The following is a 24863-nucleotide window of genomic DNA, read 5'->3' on the forward strand; positions in this document are numbered from 1 at the left end:
ACAGGTCAGCTTTCTCTTTTCATGGAGCTGAGTCTCCCTTTCCAACCTTCCCTTCCTGTCTCGGGCTACACTTGGTGAAGTTGAGGGATTATCCTGAGTAACCTGCCAATCAACAATGAAGTTGGAGAGTAGCAGCTGTATTTATCTGAGAACAGCACCTGAACAGTTCAGCTATGCCAGCACTACTTCCAACAGCCCTTCTGTCCCACATTTCCTACCTGGCCAACACCACCTTTATATATTCGCACTATAAGCTGATGGCACATAACTTTTAGGGGTTGGATAAATGCCCCTTCTGTCAATAACCTAAATTCCCTAATATGAACCATGCTAAGAATGGGAAAGAAAAAGGGACATCAGCCCTTGGATACCCTTCCATGAAGCCTAAAGACTAGAACTGAAGAACAATCTGAGCCCACTTCCAAAACTCCAATTCGGAAATTTGTTTATAAAATCCTTATAGGTTTAGGTGTTCTCCTTTTCTTTGCTAGAAGGAAAGAAAACACTGAGTTTCTTTTATTTTTTTATATTTTTGTGTGTTCTCTGCTAAAGAGCTGCAAAGAGCAGAGTGAGCCATGGCAGAACAGGGCAGTGCAGCACCTCACTGCAGAGCGTGCTGGCAGAGACAGGACAGGGGAGGTGTGACCTTGGGACAGTCCATGGGACAACATCCTTCAGTGTCCACATTCCAAATCCTTTACTTCCCTCAGGAAACGTTGATCTTTCATTTAGTGCACATCTTTTGGAACATCCAGACCTTTGTTTTGTATTTCAGAGCAATAGCTGGATTGAGGAAGCTATTTCACAATATAAAATTTCTCTGAAGGGTAAAGTCAGGACATCCTTCTGAAACTGAGGAGAACAGCACCCAACAACATCAAGCAGGAATTCACCTCAACAATTTGTGTGTTAAGAGACAAATCAAACCACCCAAAATGTCAGCTGTGATCTTTCACAGAAACACTTCTCTGTGTGTTGCTGACAGAAAGACAAACCCATCATTTCTCAGGCTGTGACACAGTTCTATTTGTCTGCACAAGCTGAGAAAACAACAAAAACCGTAATGCTCTAGAGCCATCTTGAGTTCAGGGTGAAAATTCTTCACTCAGAAAGTAAACTGAACAAGCTGCAAGGCTGAGGCTTGGTGTTGGAAGCTTTGGCAGTGAGCAGTGGGGTGGGATCCCAGGGAGGGGCAGCCTCACCAGTTCAACCCCCAGGAAATGCTTCTCTGCTTGGCAGACACATCCTTCTAGCACAGCCTTTTGCAAAAAGGAAAACAGAGCTGCAGCTCCCTGATCCCACCCCAAACCCTCCTCCAGGGTCACATACCAAACCCAAATCTGATCTCCTCTCCTTGTAGAAACTGTGGTGGCTCCTCTGTGCAGACACTGAGGAAAAGTCTGTTCCTTCTGTTTTGTCTGAGCTCTGCTTGCTCCACTCTTTCCTGGGAGCCTGTAAAATACAGTTATGAATGTGATTAAATATACATGCATATGCACATACATATATACATATTTTCTATACATATAAAATGCCTTTTTGGAAAAAAAAAAACAAGAGGAAACTCAAAGCTGAAAACACAAAATGGAAAAACATTATAACCATGAACATCCTACACTTTAATCACAGAATTATAGGACCATTAAGGTCTTTTCCAACCAAATCCAACCTCTGGATTTCATTCACATGTCACTGTATGAAGGGAATCTCTTGCCTTTCACCCAGGTCAGGAAAGCAGTGGAGTTTCACTGACAAATGAAGGCTATTCACCCAGCAAAAATAAAAATAAAATTTGCTTCCTTCAGATAAAGACAAAAACCAAAGAGAGGGCCAAAAAGATCACTGCTGACAACTCATAAAATAAACTCAAATTACTTCTTTTCAAGTAAATATAAAACTCCAGAGTTAACAATTGAACCTCCAGGTTCACAGCATTACAAAACCAATAAGCAACCTTTTTAAAGCTTTTTCAAGCTCTCCACAAAAACATCAATCAGTATTTCTAGACTTGAAGCAAAAATGAGGTCATCCAGTGCAATAGCCATTGCTAAAGAAAAGAGAACCCAAAAAGAAATGAACTCCAGTGAAAAGTCTGGATCTGCTGCCTTGCTGCAGACTGCTGAGAAGAGCAGCAAGAACACAACAAAATCCTTAATAAAAACAAGTTCAGTTACAGCTACATGACACACTTGGCTACCATTTGAAAATACCTTTTTATCCTCATGGAAGAATGGTTCTGACTGAGCTGACACCTTGTGCTTCCACGAGTTATCCACATTTTCCAAGGGGAAGCTTGGCCTGGATCGGTGCAGGTCCTTCCTTGCCCTCAGATCCTGCATGAGGGGCAGGCTGTCCCTCCCTTGGCGGCATTTCTCCGAGTAGGATCGTCTGAGATCCGCGGGGACAGTCCCAAACCCAGACATGTAGCCCTTCCAATCAGTCTTACTTTTGAAAGAGTCACCCTCAAACATTTTATTTGAGCTGTCTTTGCTTCTCAGCGTAGAGCTCCTGACGATGTTTTTGCTCCAATCGCCCTCTGGAGACACCTCCAAGAATTGTTCTTTTGTCACCAACTTCTTCTGCAAGAGCCCATCATCAGCCTTTAGGGACAACTTGGAGGCCAGACTGACTTCCAGCCTCTGCTCTGTACTCACTGCATTTATGGGCTGTACCTTTTCAATTACAAATTTTGCACCCTGATTTCTGGAGGTCAAGTTCACTTCCTCGTCCTCATCAACAATGAAAGTTTTCTTCCTAGCAAATTCCACAGATGAGTTTACAAACTTCTCTGGGAAAATGCTGCTGGGGTTTCCCCAGTAAGGAGGGCTGACCTTTCTGTCTTTGGACTTCTGCTTATCAAATTCAGGGCTCCGTAGTTCCAGTTTCTCTTTGCTCTTTTCATTTAGGATTAGTTTCTCTGGCCCGTGCTGCTCTTCTGCACGTTCACCTGGTTTGTTATTAACTGAACAGTGGTCTGATCCACTCTTCCACTCATTCCAGCTGTAGGTAAGAGTCATTCTCTCCGACACATTTCTTTTGTTCTTTGATCTCTCCCAACTCAGTGAGCCCAGATCTTCAGAGAGCTTCTCCTGAACTTTACTGGCCTTTGCTGATTCTTCTTTATATTCTGCCATAAGCGCATCAATATCGAGAATTTGGGATCTGTACCTGTCCTCAGCCTTCCTTCCAGGCAGATCAGAATTATTGTCACTCCTTTTCTGGGGGGCCAGCTCACTGTCCTTGTGCACCTGTGCGGAACGCGGCGGGGACCGGGGTTCATGGTAAGAGGAGATTTTCCTTCTGCCACTCTTGAGATCAGCTTGAGCTGTGCTTTCCACGTCATGTTTTAACAGGAAAGCATCAACATCTATAATTTTCTCTTTAGAATGATCCAGACCTTTTTCGTGATGCTGTTGGTTATCTTTCCTAGACACATGAAAATTACCAAATGCAACATTTTTGGAGAAAACGGCATCTTTTTCATCTTCTTTGACCCAATCCTTGCTAATACGCGCTTCCCAGGAGTCTTCTCTACAAGTTGAACTTGTCACATTTTTATTTGGTTGCTGCAATAAAGGTTTGGACCTTCCAGGAAAAACAGGGTCCAGATTAATTGCTGCTGCCTCGTTTGAACTAGAAACCGTATTAATTTCACTTGCACTGGGAGCACCAACAAAGCTTTTCTCTTTTTTCATACCAGGAATCTGATAAGTCACTGCAAAATAAGTTGCCTTTGGCTCAAAGACAGAACTCTGATGTTTCATGTAATCATCAGGACTGCCAAGAACAGCTTGGTTGGCCTCACTCCCCTCCACCCCATCTTTGATATTTTTGCTTCTCTTTTTAAGTAAATTTTCATTCAATTGCAATGAATCTGTCCGGCTCAGCTTCTTGATATTTTCAGGATTGAGCCACACAACTTCTTCCACCTTGAGTGACTCCTGAGGCAAGGTCCTCCTCCTCCACCTTTCAGAAATCTTCAAGTCAGAAACGCTACTTCTGCTTCTCCTGACTTTCTCTTCTGGATCTGCTCCTCGGAGTTTCTCGTTGTTTTCAGGAGCTGTACAAGCCAAGCTGAAGTCTTGCTCTTTGCAATTGAAGTCCAGACTTTTCCTCAACCCAAAGGCCCCAGATTCCTCTTTAGTAACATTCAGTCCTTTTGTATCAGGGCTACTGGAAGATTTAAAATATTGCCCACTTGCAAGCACTGAAGCCTGAGCCCCCTGTTTACTGACACTTGTGGAAATCACTTCACGATCCAAGTTGGTTCGGAATTCATGGATGCCAGTCCCACCTGCCCTGAAACTCCTTTTCTCAGAAGAGCATTTCACAACATTAATCCTCTCTGATTTCTCTACAGAAGAGACTTCACTCTTATCACCTTTAATTTCAGCATGTAGCTTGCTGACTTTTTCACTCATTCCCAAACCTTTACTTCTGTTTGTGGCATAAGGTATTTTCTCAGCTATGAACAGTGGCTCAGGATCAATTTTATCAGAGTCTCTTTTCTGTTCAGGTGAAGTGCATTCATTGGAGAGAAAACCAGCAGGTTCTCTCAACACAGCCTTGCTTGTGAGAACTTTTGCCTCTCTGGCTTCTGAAGTAACATTATCTTCTTTCAAGTAAAGAGTGTGACTACTTGTCTTAACCGACTGCCCTGCAGGTACAACGTCCTCATCAGTTTTATTCTCTTTCACAGATGATTTTCTAGTTCTGAGTGTCATGGCCTTTTTCTCAGGAGCCATTGTGATGGCTTCACTAAGAGCCCTTTCACCACAAGTCTGAAAGATTTCATACCTGGGCTCTATTCTTTGGTAAATTTGAGAATCTTCTGCATTTTTGGGAGCGGGTTTTTCACTCTTCTCAGACAAAGATTTTTCCAAGACAATTCCCGAACTCATTTTCTTGTCTTCACTTGAAGAAGCTGGTTTTGGACTTTTCTCTACATGTGCTGGATGTTTTGATGGATCAGGCTGCTTGTGATGCTCCTTTGCAGTGGTGCTTTCCTCCCCTTCTCCCATCCACGAGCGTCTGTTGTGCCCTGAAAGCACCAGGTCCTGCTTTGCCTCGGGCTCCTGGTTCCTTTTTGGTGCAGGATCAGCCCCAGAATGCTCAGCAACAACGTTGTGCTTCTGCACATTGTGCTCAAACAGGGTGGCCCGCACAGTTTTAATCAAGGGCTTTTCCAGAAGAGCTGGGTTTAATTTCTTTTCAAAGTTGCTTGTGAATGAGACAGAACTCTCACTCTGCTGTGAGAAATGCTGACCATCTCCCAGGAAGCTCCCTTTCCTCTCCAGCTGATCAGGTTTGTTGGTTATCTTTAAAACCTGCCGGGATTTCCAAGGCTTCCCAGGAGGAAATGTCTCGGTGAAATCTGTGCCATGGGTGAGCTTCAGCTCCTTGCTCTGGAACAACAAAATCCAACAGTTATCTTGAGTTTATTTTAAAAATAGCATTTATTTTAAAACTTACTTGCACCTGCTTTGTGCAACAGAGCCTGTACAGGTCAAACACATCCACATCCCCTGAACACAAACTCCACTGAGACCAGGTAATCTAAGGGAATGTGTAGCTCCAGCTCCTGAATCTTGATTTTAACAGAATTATCTCTCTAATAACCAGTTACATGGTCAAACTGCAAGGAACATGAAGATCTGAGTAAATATCACAGCTGGAGCTGCTCAGCTATGAGAAATGTTAAGATGAGCTGAAGTGAAAAAGGAAAGATGGAAATTAATATTTATTACCAATCCTTCACTATTATCTACTCACAGGAAATACAAGCAACATCCTAAAAGATGGTATTTTTAATAGCACTTGCTGAAAAAGCACAGCATGCAAATAAAGGGAATCAGAATACTAGAGGTCTTACAGGACTTCAATCTTTTATTCAGGTTTAAAAATTTAAAATTCAGAGTTGACTTAAGATTGTCTTTAAAAAAAGCTAAAGAACATCAAAAAATTAACACTAAAGGTATTTATAAATGAAGATTTTTAAGCCTGAGCTATATTTTTCAAGGAATTTCTTTAATCCTACTTTACTGTCAGATTCTGAAAACAATACTTCCATTAATGAAAGATTTTCCTTTTAAAACAAATTGCTCTCCTTGAAAATAACACTGAACTACAGAAACTTTGCACCTGTAGCTTTTCCTTACCACATATTCCTGTCTTGGACAGGAAAAAATCCATAAGAACTCACTACAAACACCCTTAAACTACATTAAATCTCCTCTACCAAGAACTGTCACCAGAGAAGTTCTGTTTTGCAACACTGAAGTGTTGCTTAGAAACAGAGAGAGCCTAAAGCTTCCAGAGCAAATCCCCATTTTCCCTGGAACACTTTGTTGTCTAAACTGCTCAGGTAGATGTTGTTGAGGAGACTGACCAAGGTCCAGGCTGAGATTTATCAGGAGCTGGGAAATGGATGCAGAAAAGCACAATCCTAATGCTCTGCTTGGAGAAAATAAAGAATAATCACTGCACAAACCCACCACAGCCATAGGCAGTTCACTGGGGTTTCATGCATCAGAAATCCCTTAAAAACAGAGCACAAAATATTCTTCCCTCTCTACCACTCCTTCACTGAGCAGTGTGCACACAGAGCTGGGCAAACTCAGCTGACACAACACTCCTGAACTTTCCTCTGTACATCTTAAAGACAAACTCACACCAGCAAATGCACTGGGGTTGTGTCAGCCCTAATAATCTCCATACCTATTAAATAGTCACTGATTGATAAAGCCACACACAACAGGACCTTGCAGAGCCAGCTGGAGCCCACCAGCTGCTGTCAGTTCCTTACTTTTGGATTTTCCTGCAGGTCGTGGATCGAGTCAGCTCCAGCCTCCCCAGGTTTCTCGGGCTTTGCTTCACCCCCTGATGTTGGACTTGAAAACCTAAAACAAAGGACTGGTGTTATTTCTTTAGTCCAGCTGGTCAGTGAGCAGGGTGGCTTCCTACAAAAGCAGGCTGGTAGAAATTATCCATCCACTTACATTTCCTAAAGGACAAATATCACTATTTCATAGTAAATGACTGTGTTTGGTGGTTAAATTGTATCTAGACCAAAGGAATTACCAAAATATTAAAATATTAATACAGCAATACAAACTATTGTTAATATAAACAATATTGTTAATTATGCATCTTAATTGATAATAAAGGATTTAGATATGCATATCAAGCTGCAATATCTTATTGACAGTTACACTTACATGCAAAGGTCACAGTATTGACAGCTTCATTCTTTTCAGTGGTTGTCAGAATATATTTAATTTTCTCAGATTAAAAAAGGCAGGAAAGGAGCTTAAGAATTATACTAAAAAAATCACATTAAGTGGAAGCAAAATGATCAAGCTTTTTTCACTGGACTGAGAGAGCAAGTTTTACTGAACAACATGAAGCCAAGAAGATTAAAAGAGAATTTCTCTGTAACCTACATCTTGGTTAAGTCTGCAGAGAGTGGCCGTGACTGCAGCGAGCGGCGCAGATTTCCTCCCTTAACCTCAGGATTTTCTGTTGTCAGCTCCTTGATCCTCTGCTGGATGGTCACACACCTGTTTTCCTTCTCTGGGAGAAGCTCTGGATCCACTGTGGCACTGGGATTTTCTGAAGTAAACAAACTAATGTGTTTTTTAACACTACCTCTTAAGGTATTATTCTCCTTTTCCGAGGAAGCTGCAGGACTTTCACAGCCCAGGAACGTGTATGTTTCCTTCTGCTCTGGTCTTTTCCCCCCCTTATTAGTTCTGCTTTCACTGGTTGTTTCAGGGCTTCTTTCAGGACCATGCAAGTTAATAATTATTTCTGGTTTTGTTTCAATTTGTTCACTTTTAGATTTAAGTTTAGTTTCCCACGTGTATTTCCCATTATTTAGGATGCCAATGTCCTGACTACTGCATTTCAGATTTGTTTTAGAAGAACTGCTTTTATTCAATTCAGTTTCTTCGTGTTTTGGCCCCGTTTCAGACTGATCATGACTACCCACATCAGTAAAAGCAATTATGGATACATTCTCCTTGCTTTCATGGGATGAACCAGCCTTCTTGCAAGAAGAAAGATCTTTATGTTCAAACTTAGCTGTCAGGTCCATGGACAAAGGCCTTGGTTTCCTAACCCCAGATTTCTCTGTAGGAGATTTTTCCTCAGAAGCTTCCACAGCGTGATGCTTTTGATCTCGTAATGATTCCAGAAAAATAGCAGACACTGGTCTATGTTTTGCCCTTTGCTGGACATCAACAGAGAAATCAACTTTATTGTTGAGATTATTTACATCATCGTTGTTCTTCTCCCCTGCATGAACTTCACGAGCATCTTTCTTTTCACTGGTTTTCAGAGAGTTCCAGGATTCTGGTCTGAGACTGGAGGAAAATGACATGTGCCTATGGAGAGCCCCATCAGGATTCCTGTGTGGCTCTGCTAGTTTCACAGAGCCCTGGAGGTCCTTGCTTTGCAGAGCAGAGAATCCCCTGCACTCCTGAGCCTTTTTCTCCTGAACCTTGGTCTGCTCGGGGCCCCCTGGCTCAAACAGAATGACTGTGTTGGCACTGGGCCCTGTGTAGAAAGTCACATTTGTCACCATGTCACTGCCAGCCCGATTTTCAGTGTCAATGGCTTTCTGATCCACTAAGGGAGGGACATTCCCACTCAACACCTTCACAGAGGACGTTTCCTCAGTGGCCTTTCTCACCATGCTGCTGGATCTGAACGCTGGGACGGGCGGTTTGACATTTGCAAAAGTATCCGAGGATTTCTCTTTACAGAAAGGCTTTGGGAAAAGTCTGGGCCTTGATCCCAGCGAGGGCATCGTTGCAGATCTCAAGGAATTCCCAAATTTCTTGTTCTCTTCGAGAGTCAGGGATGCTGAGGTCTCCTTTGCCTTGTTGCTGGCATCTGAAAGCACGCTGACATACACACGCTGTGCCTTCTCCTCAGCCCTGAGCTCAGCTAGGTCAGGGACTGCCGTCAAAGACGCCAAAGTAGAATTTATTTCTACTCTTGTTGCCATAGTTGGAATTACACATTCAACAGAAGTGAAAAACTCCAGCAAGGAAAAAGAATCTGCAAAAAAAAAAAAAAACAAGAGGAAAATGTGAGTATTGATGTAGAGTCAGCATGAACATCAAATAACATCATTCTCACATAAATTCACAAGGAAGCAAACTCAGATTAAGGTGCCTTTCAGATACGCTGATCCCAGAGTTTATCACACTGAAAGACATAGTGTTCCTTCTCTAAAAAGCAAGAAACACCATTATTTACTGACTTGGCCCAACAACCAAATAAAATGCAAATAAACATATCCTACAAATTTCCACGCTCCCACTTACCATAAATTGCTGCTGCAACCAATCCATAGGGCCTGAGTTCTTTCTCATAGTGACAACAAGAACTTGGTCACCAAGGGCACAATAAGGACAGGGAATGTGATCACTCCAGAGACACTGCCCAGACCTCACCTGCAAATAAACAAAATATTCCAATTCAGGTGTGGCACATACCCAGACAATGCCATGTGGGACAAAAATCCAGAGCATTCTAAGGAGAAAAAGCTGGTTCCCAAGCAAAAGTGACCTCATGCAACTGTAAAAAGCAGAAGAATGTTTATTTTTCAAACAGCCATTAAAGAATCCAGAAATTACCACTTAAAGGTGTAACTGCAAGGTGAAGGGGGAATAACTCAGACTGCACAACAGACACACCAGATCTGAGCAGTTAAAACCACATTTAGGTAAGACTGTTTGCATATTCAAGTGCTGTCAATCACTGGTTAAACACAGAGCTTTGCATTACTGTAATCTCAATTACTGTAATTTACTTTCTATTGTAAAGCTCTTTTCTGGGGCAGCGGTCTGTGAAGTGCTACCTGAGCAGCTGATGTGCAAACGGCTGATTTTCCATCAAAATGGAACTTTTACCATGACAAAGCAGTTTTGTATCTCGCTAGCAAAGGCAGGAGAAGAGCTTTGGCTTTAATTATATTCTTACTGCAGAGAAGTGGGAAAACCGGCAGTAATTAGAATTTCAGCTACAAGAAGTAACCTGATTCCTTCCTAACAGAAGTATATTTAAACTCGCAGCAGATGCAGGCAGCTATGTAAGGTTAGATTAATTTTTTTCCTTCAAAAGCTGTTATACTCTTCATTTTTAGAAAACTCACACTGTACTTCATAACCAGGGGCCCAAATTTGCGTTGCCACCCTCTTGTCTCTTCTGGGCAGCCTTTGAAGGGGCAGTTTTGGACTCCTCTCACTGGACCCTATATTGGTGTGAATTCACCATGCAAATAAACTTATTTGTAGATTCTGTGGAATAAGGAGCTTCCTGCTTGTGATTATTAAAAAAACCCAACCAGGATTTTCAGGATCTTGCCTTCCTGAGTCTGCAGTCTGGAGAAGTGGTTATTTCACCTTCAGCTTCCCTTGACCACACTTAGCCCACGCTGGCACTGAAGTTGCAGGGATTTATTTTTGTCCCTGCTTGTGCTCCCTCTCTCAGGCAGGAGAATGAACTCCACTCACCTTGTCCGTTCCCTTTCATCTTCCAATCCACTTGGAGTTCTGTCTCAACCACTTATCCCTGATGCCATCCCCCTCCTCCCAAGTCCACGACCTCGTCCTTCCAAAATAGCCACTAACCCAATCAGCTTATCCACATCAAGCTGCCCCCTTCCACCATCTCACAGATCTCCGTGAAATCTTCCTCCCTCTCCCACTCCTTGCTCTAAGAAACGCCACCAAAATCCTATTAAAATGCTCTCGCATTCCAAGGATGCAAAGGTTTGGGAGGTGCTGTAAAAGGAAACTTGCTGGAATGAGGCTGATGCTCACAGGCAACATTGCAAAGGGAAAAACTCAGCTGTGAAAATAGCACTGGTCTTGCAGTAGCTGAGAATAAATTCTCTCCTATCATTCTGTAGTCCCTGTTCCTCTGGAAAAGAAGAAGGGGGCACAGAGCTTCTTAAATGGACTAAAACTTGATCCTCAATGGAACGCAGGGCAGTGAATTTACAATGTGGGACCTAATCCCTGGTAACAGAGTACAACTTGCTTCTCCAGCCAATATTCCTAACACCAAACTTACCCCTTCCTCAGTTTCATTACACTCCAGCTTTACAGGACTCCATTTTCCACTACATAATCTACCCAAGTCAGTTTTCATGTTTTAAATTCAGATACCCTACAACAGATACATGGCCCCAAACAGCCAAGTGTTGGAAAAAGAACAAAAATTTAGTGGAAAAAATAATCACCCAATTTTGAAAATGATAAAGCTCCTTGATACAATTACACTTGATAAAGAGGAACCATGTCATCAGTGCCAAGTGTAACATACACTAGACACTGTGTCTCAGTTTTGAAACATATTATTTTAGATAAACCTGATTCTTTCTTAATAAAACACCTCTAGTCCAGTTGGCAACATACAAAATTTGGGGCAATTTATAAAGATCAACTGTAAATTGTACAGCAGGAGGATTTCAGATGCTATTAATATTTAGTAATTCTACTGTAATCGTACTACTACAGTTGTAAATCCCTCACCATCAGCTACATCATGTCATTGCCTCCCTGACCTCCTCTGCCCAGGGACAGTCAGCTGAGCTGCCCATGCTGCTCCTGCATGTCCTCACACTGTGTGGCAGAGCCTCAAAGCCACTTTGTCCCCATTTCTGGGCACCTTATCCCCATTTCTGGGCACTGTTTCTCTCTGTGCCTTCCAAGCAGTGCCCACGCTCCCCTGGGCTCTGGCAGGCACATTCTGCACACAAATGAAATTATAAATGGCACTGAAGTGTCTCTTGAAATCCTCCTGCTTTTATCAGAAAGGCTGGCATATGAAGGCCTGGCTCTTCCCTGCTGCTCCTCTTCCTCAGCTTTCAAACACCTGTGACTGGAATTTTTTATTTTTCCTGGGCCAAGCTGAGCCACCACAGGGCGTCACAGAGATGCAAATGCAAACACTGCTCCAGGCCCCTTCAAATCTTAATGCCCTCAGGTGTTGCCTGCATTTTTATAATTAAAGATCACTGCAAAAATTGTCAACAATTTCTCTGTAAGAAATCAAAATGGATTATTCACTTCACAGGGTTATTTTTGCAGAAGATCATTTGGGAAGGGTTTCACCCCAAACACGCCCTCGCTTTGGCACTTGCCCACCCACCACACACACAACTATTATTTACATCACTGCTAATTCCTTTAAGCCTATTAAGGCAACAGCCTGCAGATAATTTTTCCACCATGAATCACGTGACTATTGCCAACCTCCTTGCTCAGAAACAAGAATGTTTTAAATGACACAAAGCAAAATTATCTATAATCGGGCCCTGAACCTCGCAGCAGATAAACAAGTCCATCTGTCTTCTCTAAGGGTGGAAAGCATAAAAATTCCACTAAGAAAATGTCTCTGCTATTAAAAAACCCAAACAAACAAAAAAACAAAACCAAATATGTTTATGACATGGAGATCAAGCAGAAAGCCTGGCTCCAGCAGCAATACCCACTAAAAATACCCCACAGAAAATCACCTAATAAACATGAAGTTTTTCTTCTTTATATACAACTTTATCAGCAAATCTGCTCTCAGTATAAAAAATTTACTCCCTTATTGTGTAGAAACAGGAAGAATTTTGTATAACAACATATATTAGCAGCTCCTGAAGACATGGCTTTGTCCATGACTGGGAGGTTGGGACTGGACCATCTCTAAGGACTCTTCCACCCCAAACCAGCCTGGGATTCCATGATTCTGTGCATTCCCCTGGCCCAACAAGCCACAGGAGCTACTGGGAGCAATGACCATAAACCAAGATTTATTTCATCCCTCCTACAAAAGGTTGCCCCACTGTCTAAAATGATTCAGTCTTCACAAACATTTTTCTTCTCTCCTTTCTCTTTCCTGTCCTCACTGACCAAACCCCTGGTGTCAGTCTGCAGCAATCCCTGTCTGTTCTCCCCAGAAATCCTCCTTCTGCTCCTTCCTGCACTTGGAGAGGCACTGATTGGATTAAATAAGAATTAACAGAGCAGATCCCATCGCTTACTGTGCACGTACGAGTGTGAGTGCTGACAAGAACGTAACTTACTACAGCGCAAGAAAAATAACACATAAAACCTTATTCTGAAACTTTCATAACCAAGTAATCATGAAACTAATTCAGTAAAAAGCAGGCTTTTTCTATTTTTGGGTTTAAGCCTGATTCAGGTTATTATTCACTGCAGTGGGATCCATCATTAGTATTTAAGAGGACATTCAGGGTCTCTTGAAGGGAGAGATTATCAAATATACTTTCATAATGGCTCCAATTTTTAATTTGCCAGGCTAAGTTTATTCATAAAGTAAAAACAACTAATACAATGCATTTAAATTATATTTTCCCAGATTCACAGTAACTCAGTTCTGCTTCTCAAATAATGAAAACTAGAAGGCTGAGAATTAAAACTACATATTCCAAATCTCACCAGCCAGATAGATCTGCAAAGCCCCACAGACCACTGATACTAGAATTCCAAAGTATTGCAAAATTCAAAATATCCTTCCCTCCATTTCCCATGTCCAAGTCTCTTGGAAACCTCCAGTTCTTCTCTTTTACAAAAAGAACAAAGTGCTGTTCTTTTGGACATTATGGTCCAGCCCCAACCCAAGGATGAAAGACTCCACTCTGACATTTCCCACTGCAGAAAAGATTAGCATTTTGTTAAATAAAGTGTCCATCCTATAAATAGCAGCATTTACAAGCACTTGTAAATCTCTAATTGCTCCTGCCAGTACAATTGCATAACGATCATCACCTGCCAGAGCTTCACCCCCATGCAGCTGCACTAAAGAGCTGCAACATTTCCAACCACCCTTTCCATAAGTGCTGCCATCTCAGTCCCACGGGGAGAACTTTATACCTTGTACTTCAATCTCCATGGTGCAAAGATTGGTTAAAATGGTAACAAGTTATAGAACAGCAGTTTCAGTCAAACAGTTATTTAGCAAAGCAAAAATTCGATGTTAAATACACTGGAATGGCCAGTATGAATTTAAGATCACATTCCCGATGTAGCAGGACAATCAGCTGAAACAGGGATTCAGGAAAACACAGTGAGGGTGGGGAGGCCCTGGCACAGGTTGCCCCATCTCTGGAAGTGTCCAAGAGCAGGTTGGACACAGCTTGGAACAACCTGGGCTACTGGAAGCTGTCCCTGACGCTCCCAACATAAATCAGTTTGGGATTCTGTGATTAATTTATGGTAGAGTAGGATTCAACAGCAAAATGCTACTGTGTGCAACCAGGACAGAATGCATCATGATGGCTGTGGGGCACAGGGAGTCATCCTCCAAATTTCCTTGAGTTCATGAGACAGAGAATGATTTGGGTAAAAAATTACATGTAATAATCTGTTTCCACAGCTGTCAGTCTGCGCTATTTTCATAACAATGCGTGTCACATATAAAACATAACCCAACAGGATTAATGTACAAAAAAGGCAGATTGCTCCAGTTCTTTCTAGAAAACAGCTTCACAATATCACCCTTAAGAAAGGTACTGTTTGCAACCACAGATTTAGTATCAAGTACCCATTTTTTGGGTATTCAGCTCCAAAAATTTCTGCACTGGGCTTTGGGGGCAATGACCACTGCTCTACAAACAATTCAGGCCAACACCTTGGTCAAGATCAACTTTGTCCAAGCCAGGTCTTGGCTGGAGATTTTCCTCTTTGTACATCATGTTCTACTCAAGCAATCCCTCAAGAGCACAGGGACTGACAGAACACGTTTGGCATTTCCTCTGACCTGCACAACGGCCTCATCACACCCCAATCTTCCACAATTTCCTTCTCCCCAACCCTCTCATTGACAGTTTCAGAGGAAACTCTCTTCCCTTTCCAGATTCACAGTAGGCTTAATTTGTTTTGTAACTCCCTCAGGTCTCAGGTAGGGAAAAAACCCAACCAAATGAAAATTACATTAAATGTTGGTGAATCACCATTTTTTTGGTACCAGAAGCTGCATATCCTCACCTTCCTGTGTGAATCATCTTTTACTTCCAGCATTGCACACAAGGGATTCCACCCAGCTCATTACTGGGTGGGGGTTTTCACAAAGTCCAATTCTTCTGGCAGTTGAAATAGGGAATAAAAGCAAAATCCTGATTTCTGCCAGCTAAGGATGACATTCTGCAGCAAAATATGAATTATGGGATAAGGCTGAAGTGAGGCTAAAAGTGTGTTTGTGCAGAAGGTGGGTATTCCCAGCAGGCTTCAGAATGCTGTTCTGTTTGCTTCTGTCATCAAACTTTTGCTTTTGTGGTCAGCTTCAACTCCTGCTAATGTTCTTTTAGGTTTCATCCTTGCAAATGCTTTTAAACCACAATCAAGACCTGCAAATAACCACCCTATGCAGTTTAGCAGGAAAAAAAAAAGACAGTCCAGAAACAACTGCATTGCGTGCCAGATAAAATATTAATAATCAGGTTTGGCTACAAGCAAGAAAAACTGACTATGGAACTGAGAAAAAGATTAGTAAGTCAAATTAAGGCTCTTCCAGGAAGATGTTTGGTTGTTTCAGGGAGGATTTTATTCTATCTGCAGCTCCCAAAGGTTAAAGGGGTCATGTCCTGGACACAGCAGAGTTGGGTACTTGAATTTGCAATTTGGCAAATTTCTCCTCATACCTTTTCAAAATCATCATGGACCTTCCTGCTGGCTAATTGCAACATGGTCTTCTTGTTGAAGGAAGCTTAACTTCACTTTTAACTGTATTTAAAATAATTTTTGGCTAGAGTTTAGTTTTTCTGCACAGATCCTGAAGGAATGGGTTAAATCCCTGACTCTCCTTTTCACATCTTATGCTACACATCCTGAATATGATGGAATTAATCAAAATCTAATTTATTTATGCGTCCTTTGAGTGTATTTTCTCCATGACCTTGCTTTAAAAAGGCGAAATTTGGCTCATTATAGTTTCAGAAATACATCAGGCAGCTACTGATCCCTCTGACCTCGAGCAGGCAGCGCTTTCCAAAGCCCCAGAACTGAGGCAGGGCTGTGTTTCTCCAGAGGCTCCAGCTTTGGGTGGGAATGCTCTCGTTTGGCAGGCACACCATGGACACAGCTGAAGGAGTGCAAGGAGATGCATGAGCCAGCTGCAGCACAGACAGAAATATGGGATTGAAAAACAACTTTGGCATTCTTCTATTTGATACTCCCCTCCACAACACCACGCTCCGTACCATGTTACAGCAGTAAAAGGAGCTTAGAGACCACCCACACCTGGAAATATTTACTGTAACTGTGCATACTTCTCATCCTCTTGGCAACAAGGGAAGAGGAAGGACAACTGTTTGATCTCAGAGCTGACAGGACATGGATATCACCACTGGACTTTGTTTTATTCGCTGCCTTCAGAGCCACCAGCTGCTGCAAATGCTTTAAAAGCAGCAATGATATAACTGGGACAATTTCCTCCTAAAACAGTGGTGGAAGCTACTTGGACACTGACATTGGGACACCTTGATGAGCAAAGGTGCAGTAAAAATAGCCCTGCAGCACCTTGCTAAGGCTGGCAGCCAGCGTGGGGACACCAAAGCTCATGTGAATTGTGGGAGGTGCAGCACTCCCATGGGAGACAGGGCTTGGCTGACCTGCTGAGGAATTCAAGTCAAAGGACTGAGTGAAGCAGATCCGTGGGCTTTGGTTTATTGAAAAAATCCACCTACTTGTTACAAAAATAGGCAAGTGCCTCCACGGCACTTTGAAGCCTTCAGAAATAAAGCTGACCCATGGCCCTGTGCTCCCAGGCAGGGATCAGGGGAAGGATCTCTTCACACAAACCCAGCCTCTGAAGGTCACTGTAACACAGAAATAGCACGAGGTGAGAAGACATTTCCTGCTTGCCTTCATGCACAGCAGGTGCTTTTGTGTCAGAAGGACAAAGCCCCTAATCCTCTGATCTGCCTCCTCAAATTCTAATGGATTTCCAGCACTGGAAAACGCATTTGTGGCCTGGCACAGTAAACCACCTTCAGAAAGTACAACCAGCTCAAGTTGTCCTGTGATTGACGTGGGGTCACCAGGACGAATTTATAAATACTGAGCCTTTATACATTCATCTAAGTGCTGAAAAATTAATTAAGGTATTGCCATATGGAGAGAAAAAAAAGTGGTTTCATCCAGAAAAATTAAGGTTACTGGCCTTGGAGCACGACCTTGAACACACTGAAATCACTTCAACAGTTTAACCATCTGGAGAAACCTGAACCCATAAAACCAGAGGACAAAAGAATGAGAATGAAGGGCTAGAAGACCAAAATCATGATATTAAAAATAATATACGTGTATACATAGCTATGGTGACTAACGTGTGTCCGAGGGCTAAGAATTAACATTCCTTTGCTTCTGCAAAAACAAGAAAGCAGGTTCACAGTGCATTATTTTTATACCTGTACTTTTCCTGACAGACACATTTGGAAGCTGCACAGTCGCCAGCAAAGACTCATTCACAAAGAGCACGTGGCAGCTACTGATAAAACACTCAGAGCAGAGATGCTGCAATAGATTACACTGCTCCTAAGCTTTCACCTGCACTAAAAGAAACCACATGATCACTGGCTCAGGCTGGAAGGGACCACAGAAGGTCATCTGGTCCATCTTCCTGCTCAAGCAGGGTCATTTCAGAGCACATGGCTCTGGAATAACTCCACTGAGGGAGACTCCACAGCCTCTCTGGGAGATCTGGGGAAAACTGTCACTGCACATTCTTGATACGAATATTTATGTACTGCTTCAGCTCTCACAGCTCTGCCTTCAGATGTCTTCTCTGATGGCTGGTTTGCTACTTGTTATCTTAAAAAATCATATGCAAAAAGCTCTGTGTTCAACAGCTTTTGATTTGGCTGCTAATGACACATTTTCTATCAAAACAGAGAGCCAACACTGTGTCACAGCAATTTCTCCACTCAGCCCATCATCATTCCACCTTTCAGATATTTGATTAGTCAGAGCATAAGCACGTAGTCGAGTTCACTCAACAAGCAAATACACTCGAGCCCAAAATACTCGTACCAGGCACTGCTCTGGAAATGAACTGCAGCTGCATGGCAGATAAACAGGGGGCTGGACCAGGTGATTCCCAGAACAGATGATTCTGCTCTTGAACAAATGAACAATTTCAAAGCCTGCTCCTCTGAGTCACAACAACCTCTGCTCTGAAGATGAAGCCTGCAAAGCTGCAGATAAGGAGATCTCCCTGGGACTGCTGCAGGTGACAAGCCCTGTGACAAAAGAGTGGCAGAGCTGGCATTAATAAACAGCACAGCTCCATCTCCCAGGCAGCACCTCCATCCTCAGCTCTACAGCAGCAATTCAAGCACTTCACAGAAAAGATGACCCAGCTTGGAACAGGAAAATTATTAACAGTGTTAAATTGGATTAATTTTACTCCAGTTATGTCTTTCAGGATACTGATGGAGCCATTAAAACTCATTCAGATCAAATGACATGACCCTCAGATTTACCATTTCCACTCCTGTCTCACAGATAGTGATAAAAGCATTGGACTGAGGAGAGATGGGTGCATCTATTCTGAGTCAAATAAAATATTGTTATAAAAGCCAAATACTTGGTGGCATATATCATTCCCTAAGCCAAAATCCCTTATGTCACCCTCTGCCCTAAACACACTGACACACTGAGACATGAAATCCTTTTGCCTTTCAGGTTGTTCCCAGTGTTCCAACAGCTCTTTGATCTCTTCCTCGTGTACTGACCTGGCATTAAGTCGGGTAGGATACGGCGCTGCAGCAGGGTGCTGCCTCCTGCCAGCCATCAATAAACTGCCCTGAGCTGCACACCCAGAACAAACCTGCTCTGTCAACAAAGCCTGACGTTGTGCCAGAGGAGTTACTGCTGCTGCCTTGATGATAAAGCTCCTCTTTTTCCTTCAGTGGGCACATCTGGCTTTTCACATATGCAGGAAATAGGTTTTTTCCCCCCACATTAATGCAAATTCCCACCTCAGAACCACTGACTGGGTATTGCCAGCTTGTACAAGTGTTCCTTTGGTTGCCTGTGAACAGGGCATTGTTACCAGCAATCCACAAAGGAGCTTCCTCTTCCCCCAAAGCCCCAGGAATGGAACAGAACACAGAGGGTCATGTTGACTGTGAGGAGCCACAGCAGTGATGCTGCATTTCTCCTCATTTCTGAACAAAAGGATGTTTAAGCCAAGAAGTCTGACAGCAACAAGCCTGTACATGCATTGTACACTACCTTGTTCTTCAGAAACACAACATTATTCAGCAAAATCAAGGCCTGCAATGAATTATTGATAACACGTACACTATCCAAAAGCTTTGTGAGTACTAAACAATCTCCTCCACCTCCCTACATGCTTGAGAAAGCACGGAGGGGGATATAATGCCTATTAATTGAAATACAACAGTTCAGGCACCAAAAACATTAATGCATTTATTGAGGGGGGTGAAAGGAAAAGAAATAGCTGGAGTGGGAAAAAATCAGCTCTGAAATCCAAACGGTGGCACTGGGAACCTGGGAGTGCCTGGATGTGCACGAGCACTGGTGTGGAACATCCTCAGCACAGGGACAGGAGGCCCAGGGAACCCCAGGGCTGCTCAAACCACACTCACAGCTTTGGCACAAAAGGGAATTTTTAACCACAAGTGAACCCTGGGGGCTTTTTAACTTTTCAGGAAGTTTTAAGCACAGAGAGCAGAGAGGCACTTAACCATCAAAATAAAGATAGAAGAGTAACATGAAAGCGCTTGAAACTGATGGTCCAATGTAGAGATCACTTTGATTTTAAGGCAATGTAGTAATGAATAGCTGACACAGGCATATTTTGCAGCTCACAAAAATTAGGAGGAGTGAAAGATCACAGGTTTGTCCTCACCAGTTCATCCAGACCTAAGTGCCTCAGCATGAGCACTCATTTGCCCATGAGCAGCCAGACCATGAAGCTTCCCTCAAATCACCCCCACCCAGCCACAGTCACACCACAATTACAGCAGCCCTGGCACCTGATCCCAGCTTCTCAGAGCATATCCAAGGAAGGGATTTAGTAACCTGAAAACGATCTCACAGTGAATTTAGAAACACCCTTCTGAAGTTATTACAAAGGAGGATCCTTGGACTAAAATCTGACTCAAAAGAAAACCAGGATACACCAAGTTCTCCCAGCTCCTCACCTCTCATGCCTGTCCCCACAAAGCCCCACAGTGAAGCATGACCCACTGATCCCACTGGGCTCACTGTTAACACCACTGGAGGCCTCTGGAAGGCAGAGACACTCACCAGCCTCAAGAGGCACAGCAAGTCCTGCAGCTACTGAGAAATCTGCTGAGCCAACTCCCTCGCTGGCCTTTTTGGTGCAGATCTACAAGTTCAAAGGGTGCCATAAAGCTGTCATAAAAACAGGTAACTGGCACTGCATCAAGAATTTCCAAAGGAGGAATCCCACCTGAGCCAAATCAGTTAGAGAACAGGAGCCACACCAATCCAAGCAACTGAATAAGTGGCAAAGTTTGAAAGGAAATTAAAGATCCACATGTCCCAACATTTTTCATGAGACAGCAGCTGGTGAAGGATGCTTCAGAAGTGACTTAGGCACAAAATTTAATTTCTTTTCATTTTCTAGTAATTTGCAGCTTTGAGACTTGATGAGCCAACAAGAGACACCTGCTCAGTGAAAAAGATTGGGCAATTTTTTCACTTTGTTTCATCACATATGAATCAACCAGCAAACCACAGACAAAAGGTCCACATGAACTACCGGACACAAACTCTGCCCAGGAACTGCCTTGGTCAGCCTGATGAGTTCCCCTCCCCAAAGTCATCAGGTTGAAGAGCCAAAGTGTTCAAAAATCAGCATTAACCAAAAGCAGCCAGACAGGCTGGAAGAGCTGTGCCTGACCAAACCTGCCCAGTGCTCAGGCAGTGTGTGGCCTGTCTGCTCTGCAGCAAAGTGATAAACACCACAGATTCTGAAGTCTAATAAAAGCCAGTCCAACCTACTACAAACACTGTCTTGCACATTGGTAAACAGTTATAAACAACCTTCTGTTAATTATATATTTTAAAATATACACTCATGGCTTAACACGTTTTTCATTCCAGCCTTCAGCCCAGATGTGAGCAGGAGCAGAGCCATTAGATCTGACAAATTGTGGTGCTGATTCTCTCTGTGAGCAGCTCCAGCCCTGGGTTTTGGGAGCTCACTTCAAGCCCAGCTTTCCAGGGTTATTGACAAGGCATGACAGAGAAGAGAGCACAACCACTTCTACAGTCAAGATGAACAAAGATGGAAAAAGCTTTAACCTTAAATTAACCATTTTCAGCATTTTTGAAGCGTGCAAATCTGACATGAAAGCTGTTAAATTAAAAATAAAATAAACTCAGTGGAAGCGAAACAAGAATTTTGGAGACAATTTGAAAAATATATGAACCTGCTCCCTACAGAGCCAAGCCTGTGAAAACACCATCTTAGCCAGCCATAAATCTACAGTAGAACAAACCTGGATTCCAGAGCAATTGCTTTGTACATTGTGTGCAACAGTCCAATATCAACAAAGACAATGCTCTGTGTGATCATTACACATACATCACACACACAGCACAAATAACTTCTGAAGATTCTACACATGCTGGTGTGAAAGCAATACTATTTTTTAAATATTCATTTTGTGAAGAACATCAACTGAATGTTATGATGACTTGTAAGAATTATGATACATAAATCCATATATTTTAGAAATATTTAATACTACTTGGATAAATGAATATATGTATTATAGAAGAACAGAAGTGTTAGAAGTGGCCTTAAAGCTCATCTCATTCCATCCCCTGCCATGGGCACCTTCCACAAACATATTCCCAGTATTTAAGAACAAATAAGAGAGAAAAGGCTCAATATGGTTCCTCAGAGGGGTCACTACTGGGGCCTAAGTTACACAGGTGCTTCAGCAAAGTGCCTTTGGGAGAGAAAAATATGTATTTCATCTCAAAGTTTCAGCCTCTCCATCATCTCTCTTCGATTTCCTCCTCATGCATGAGCACCAACATGACAGTGACACTATTCAAGCAAATATTTCACACAAAGAACACATCCACACTGAGATCTACAGACACATTTCCTCTGTGTGACTACAACACAGGCTACCAGAAAACCTCTCCCTGCCCAAAACTAACCCTCTGTGCTCTGAGTGCAGGGAAAAGGCTCCTGTGGAATCTGCAAGCACTGCAGAAGCAAAAGGAAGCACAATTCCAATATGTTTAACGACTGAATTAGCATAATGCTCACCAGGCAGAAAGCAGGAGCAGCCTCCCTGACCTTCTTGAAATGCTGACCTGTAACTATTGATGAGCATTTCCAATGGGTGCTGTGATTCACCCAAGGAAACATCACTGCCCTGTCAGGTGAGAGCAGGTCAGACACGTGGAGACCTCTCCAGCAGCTTCACACATCCACACAGGAACAGTGACTAAAACTGTGCTTAGGAGAGTAACAAAGACCTGAAGTTGTACTGGAAGCTCTGCTGTAATCAGAGTGATTCATTTAATCTCTCCTTAGCAGACAGCAGCCACAGAGCTGCAGTGATTTAATTATTTTTTTAAATATTCATTTTGTGAAGAACATTAACTGAACATTATGATGACTTGTAAGAATTATGATACATAAATCCATACATTTTAGAAATATCTAATACTACTTGGATAAATGAATATATGTATTATAGAAGAAGTAGAAGGGGCCTTAAAGCTCATCTCATTCCATCCCCTGCCATGGGCCAAGTCCTGTCCAGCCTGGTCTTGAACACTTCCAAGGATGGGGCAGCCACAGCTTCTCTTGGACAGAACACTTACTGCTGCTCAAACATGCAAAAAACCCACACTGCATCATGTTTGCAGCAGGAACAGGATGGTATTTAGATAACACTGCAGCCATGATGTTGCTGAAAACATTCTAATGACAGATTACACTAATATTTGACATTCAATAGTGCCAATACAGTAAGACACTGTTTGACAACAATAACAACAGTGACATTTCTGTAAGGTCCCTCAGTTAGGGAGCGAGCCAGCCGTGCTGCTCAGCTCCAGCAGAAAGGCCTGTTGTGCTCCTTTGGGTCAATGAAGAATTCCCAGTGTTCTCATGAAATATCAAACAGTTACAGTGGCCAGAAATTCCAGCTCTGTTTGAAATCCTGGTTTGCTGGGCTCGTTACGGACGAGGCAGCTTTGTCCATGGAAAGCCTTGTATGGTTGAACATACTCCCAGCAGATAAACATCCCTCCTAAATGTTGGCACAACTCCCTCCCTGCGAGGAGCTACGGCTGCACTGAGACAGTCAAGCCCAGCACAGGCTCAAGGCTGAGCTCATTAAAAGAGCAAAATAAAGACAAACTTAAAATTCCGCTCCTGTTCGTGCCTTTCAAACGGTAAAATAATGATGGGTCCTCATTTTACACCAGCGGGAATAACCAGTTTTAGAAGTCGACATTTATTAACATCACTTGTTGAAAGGCACTGAAAGCACATATTTAACCAATACTGTGATTACAAAAACAGTCACTACGAAAATATAAACAGAAGAGGCTGCTGTGTATGGCAACAATGTTGCAGCACTAAAAGCACACAAATCCTCTTATTTTCATGCATTTCACTAAAACACTGGCAGCTTCCTACCCCTGGAAAGAGGTAGGAAGGGTTATGAAGGGTAACTACCAAAATCAAAGAAAAACGAACAAAGTACAGACGGAGCATCTTCACTTCCTCACCTCCTCCCCAATGCACTAAACCCATGTAGTTTAGATTTAAACAACAGAATGCAGCTAATTCCTTTTTCCTCTGTCTCTGCCATCCATCTCCCTGCAGCAGAGCTGGAATTGCCGTTCGGAGCTCTGTGCAGGAACTGGGTCAAGCCCGGAGCTGGAGTTTACAGCCCACTCAGCTCCTGGCGATTCCCAGCCCCCAGCCGAATGAAAGGGGTGTTCTGACCTGGAAATAAGGCTCAGATCTCCTCCCTGCCCACACTGAAGCCCATCTAACTGCGAACAGTAAGACGAGCCTTACTCCAAAGCTGCGGCATCGCTCTTTGGAGGAGCTGCTGGAGCGCACACGCTTCTTCCCTCCAAGTGAAATCTGGGGAGACACCAAACCTCCAGCAACTGAATTGTTATCTTTCCCTGCTCGTTACACCAGCCTAATGACCATCCTGACTCGTAATTACTACAATAGTAAGAAGCTTTCAGTTCTCACACTGCTCCAAGATCAACACTATCTCATTTCAGGCAAGCAGAGGCTTTACTCTAGCCCAAAACTGGAAGTTTTGGCACTTAATTCTGGTAAGAACTTTTAGTGAAGAGCTCTGTGAGTGGCTTTAGAAGAGCCCAGATCCCCCCACCCCCAATGTTTAAGTGTGTGCTCATTGGACATGACTCAACCACAAACAAGCAGTGTTTTGGATAATAACCCTCTCTGTGCCCTGGACTGCTCAAGCTGCATCACCACAATCACACAACCCTCAGAAAACATTCATTTCCTCTCCTCAAGCGTGTTTTGTAGAGATGAAGAGCACAAAAAGAAAACTCAACTCCCATTGTCTCAATGCAAGTGTAAGGCATTCAGGAACTGCAAAAATATGTATTAATGATCTCCTATTTATACAGATGCACTGAAAAATATCCCCAAGCTGTTTGAAAGTGTTTTTGTTTGCAGAAGTTCCAGCATTACATATTCCCAGAACAAAGAGAGTGGGAACCAAGGAAATAAACCTCCTTGGTTTGAGAAAAGAATCTAAAGATAAAGTATGCTCCCATTAACAGCTTAATTTTAAGAGTCTGAATTCTTTAAGC

General features: G+C 42.8%; 1 protein-coding gene across 1 annotated transcript in view; it reads right to left on the reverse strand.

Annotated features, from left to right (window-relative positions):
- KIAA1671 (KIAA1671 ortholog) overlaps positions 1-24863 on the reverse strand; it is a 65428-nt gene that overhangs the window by 35525 nt on the left and 5040 nt on the right. The window contains 5 exon segments of the mRNA XM_030958900.1: positions 1330-1452; positions 2211-5405; positions 6806-6899; positions 7443-9063; positions 9333-9461. Of these exon segments, the coding sequence (XP_030814760.1) occupies positions 1330-1452; positions 2211-5405; positions 6806-6899; positions 7443-9010 (4980 nt within the window). The 5' untranslated portion in view covers positions 9011-9063; positions 9333-9461.

Source organism: Camarhynchus parvulus, chromosome 15 (assembly GCF_901933205.1).
Source record: "Camarhynchus parvulus chromosome 15, STF_HiC, whole genome shotgun sequence".
Classification (NCBI taxonomy): domain Eukaryota; kingdom Metazoa; phylum Chordata; class Aves; order Passeriformes; family Thraupidae; genus Camarhynchus; species Camarhynchus parvulus.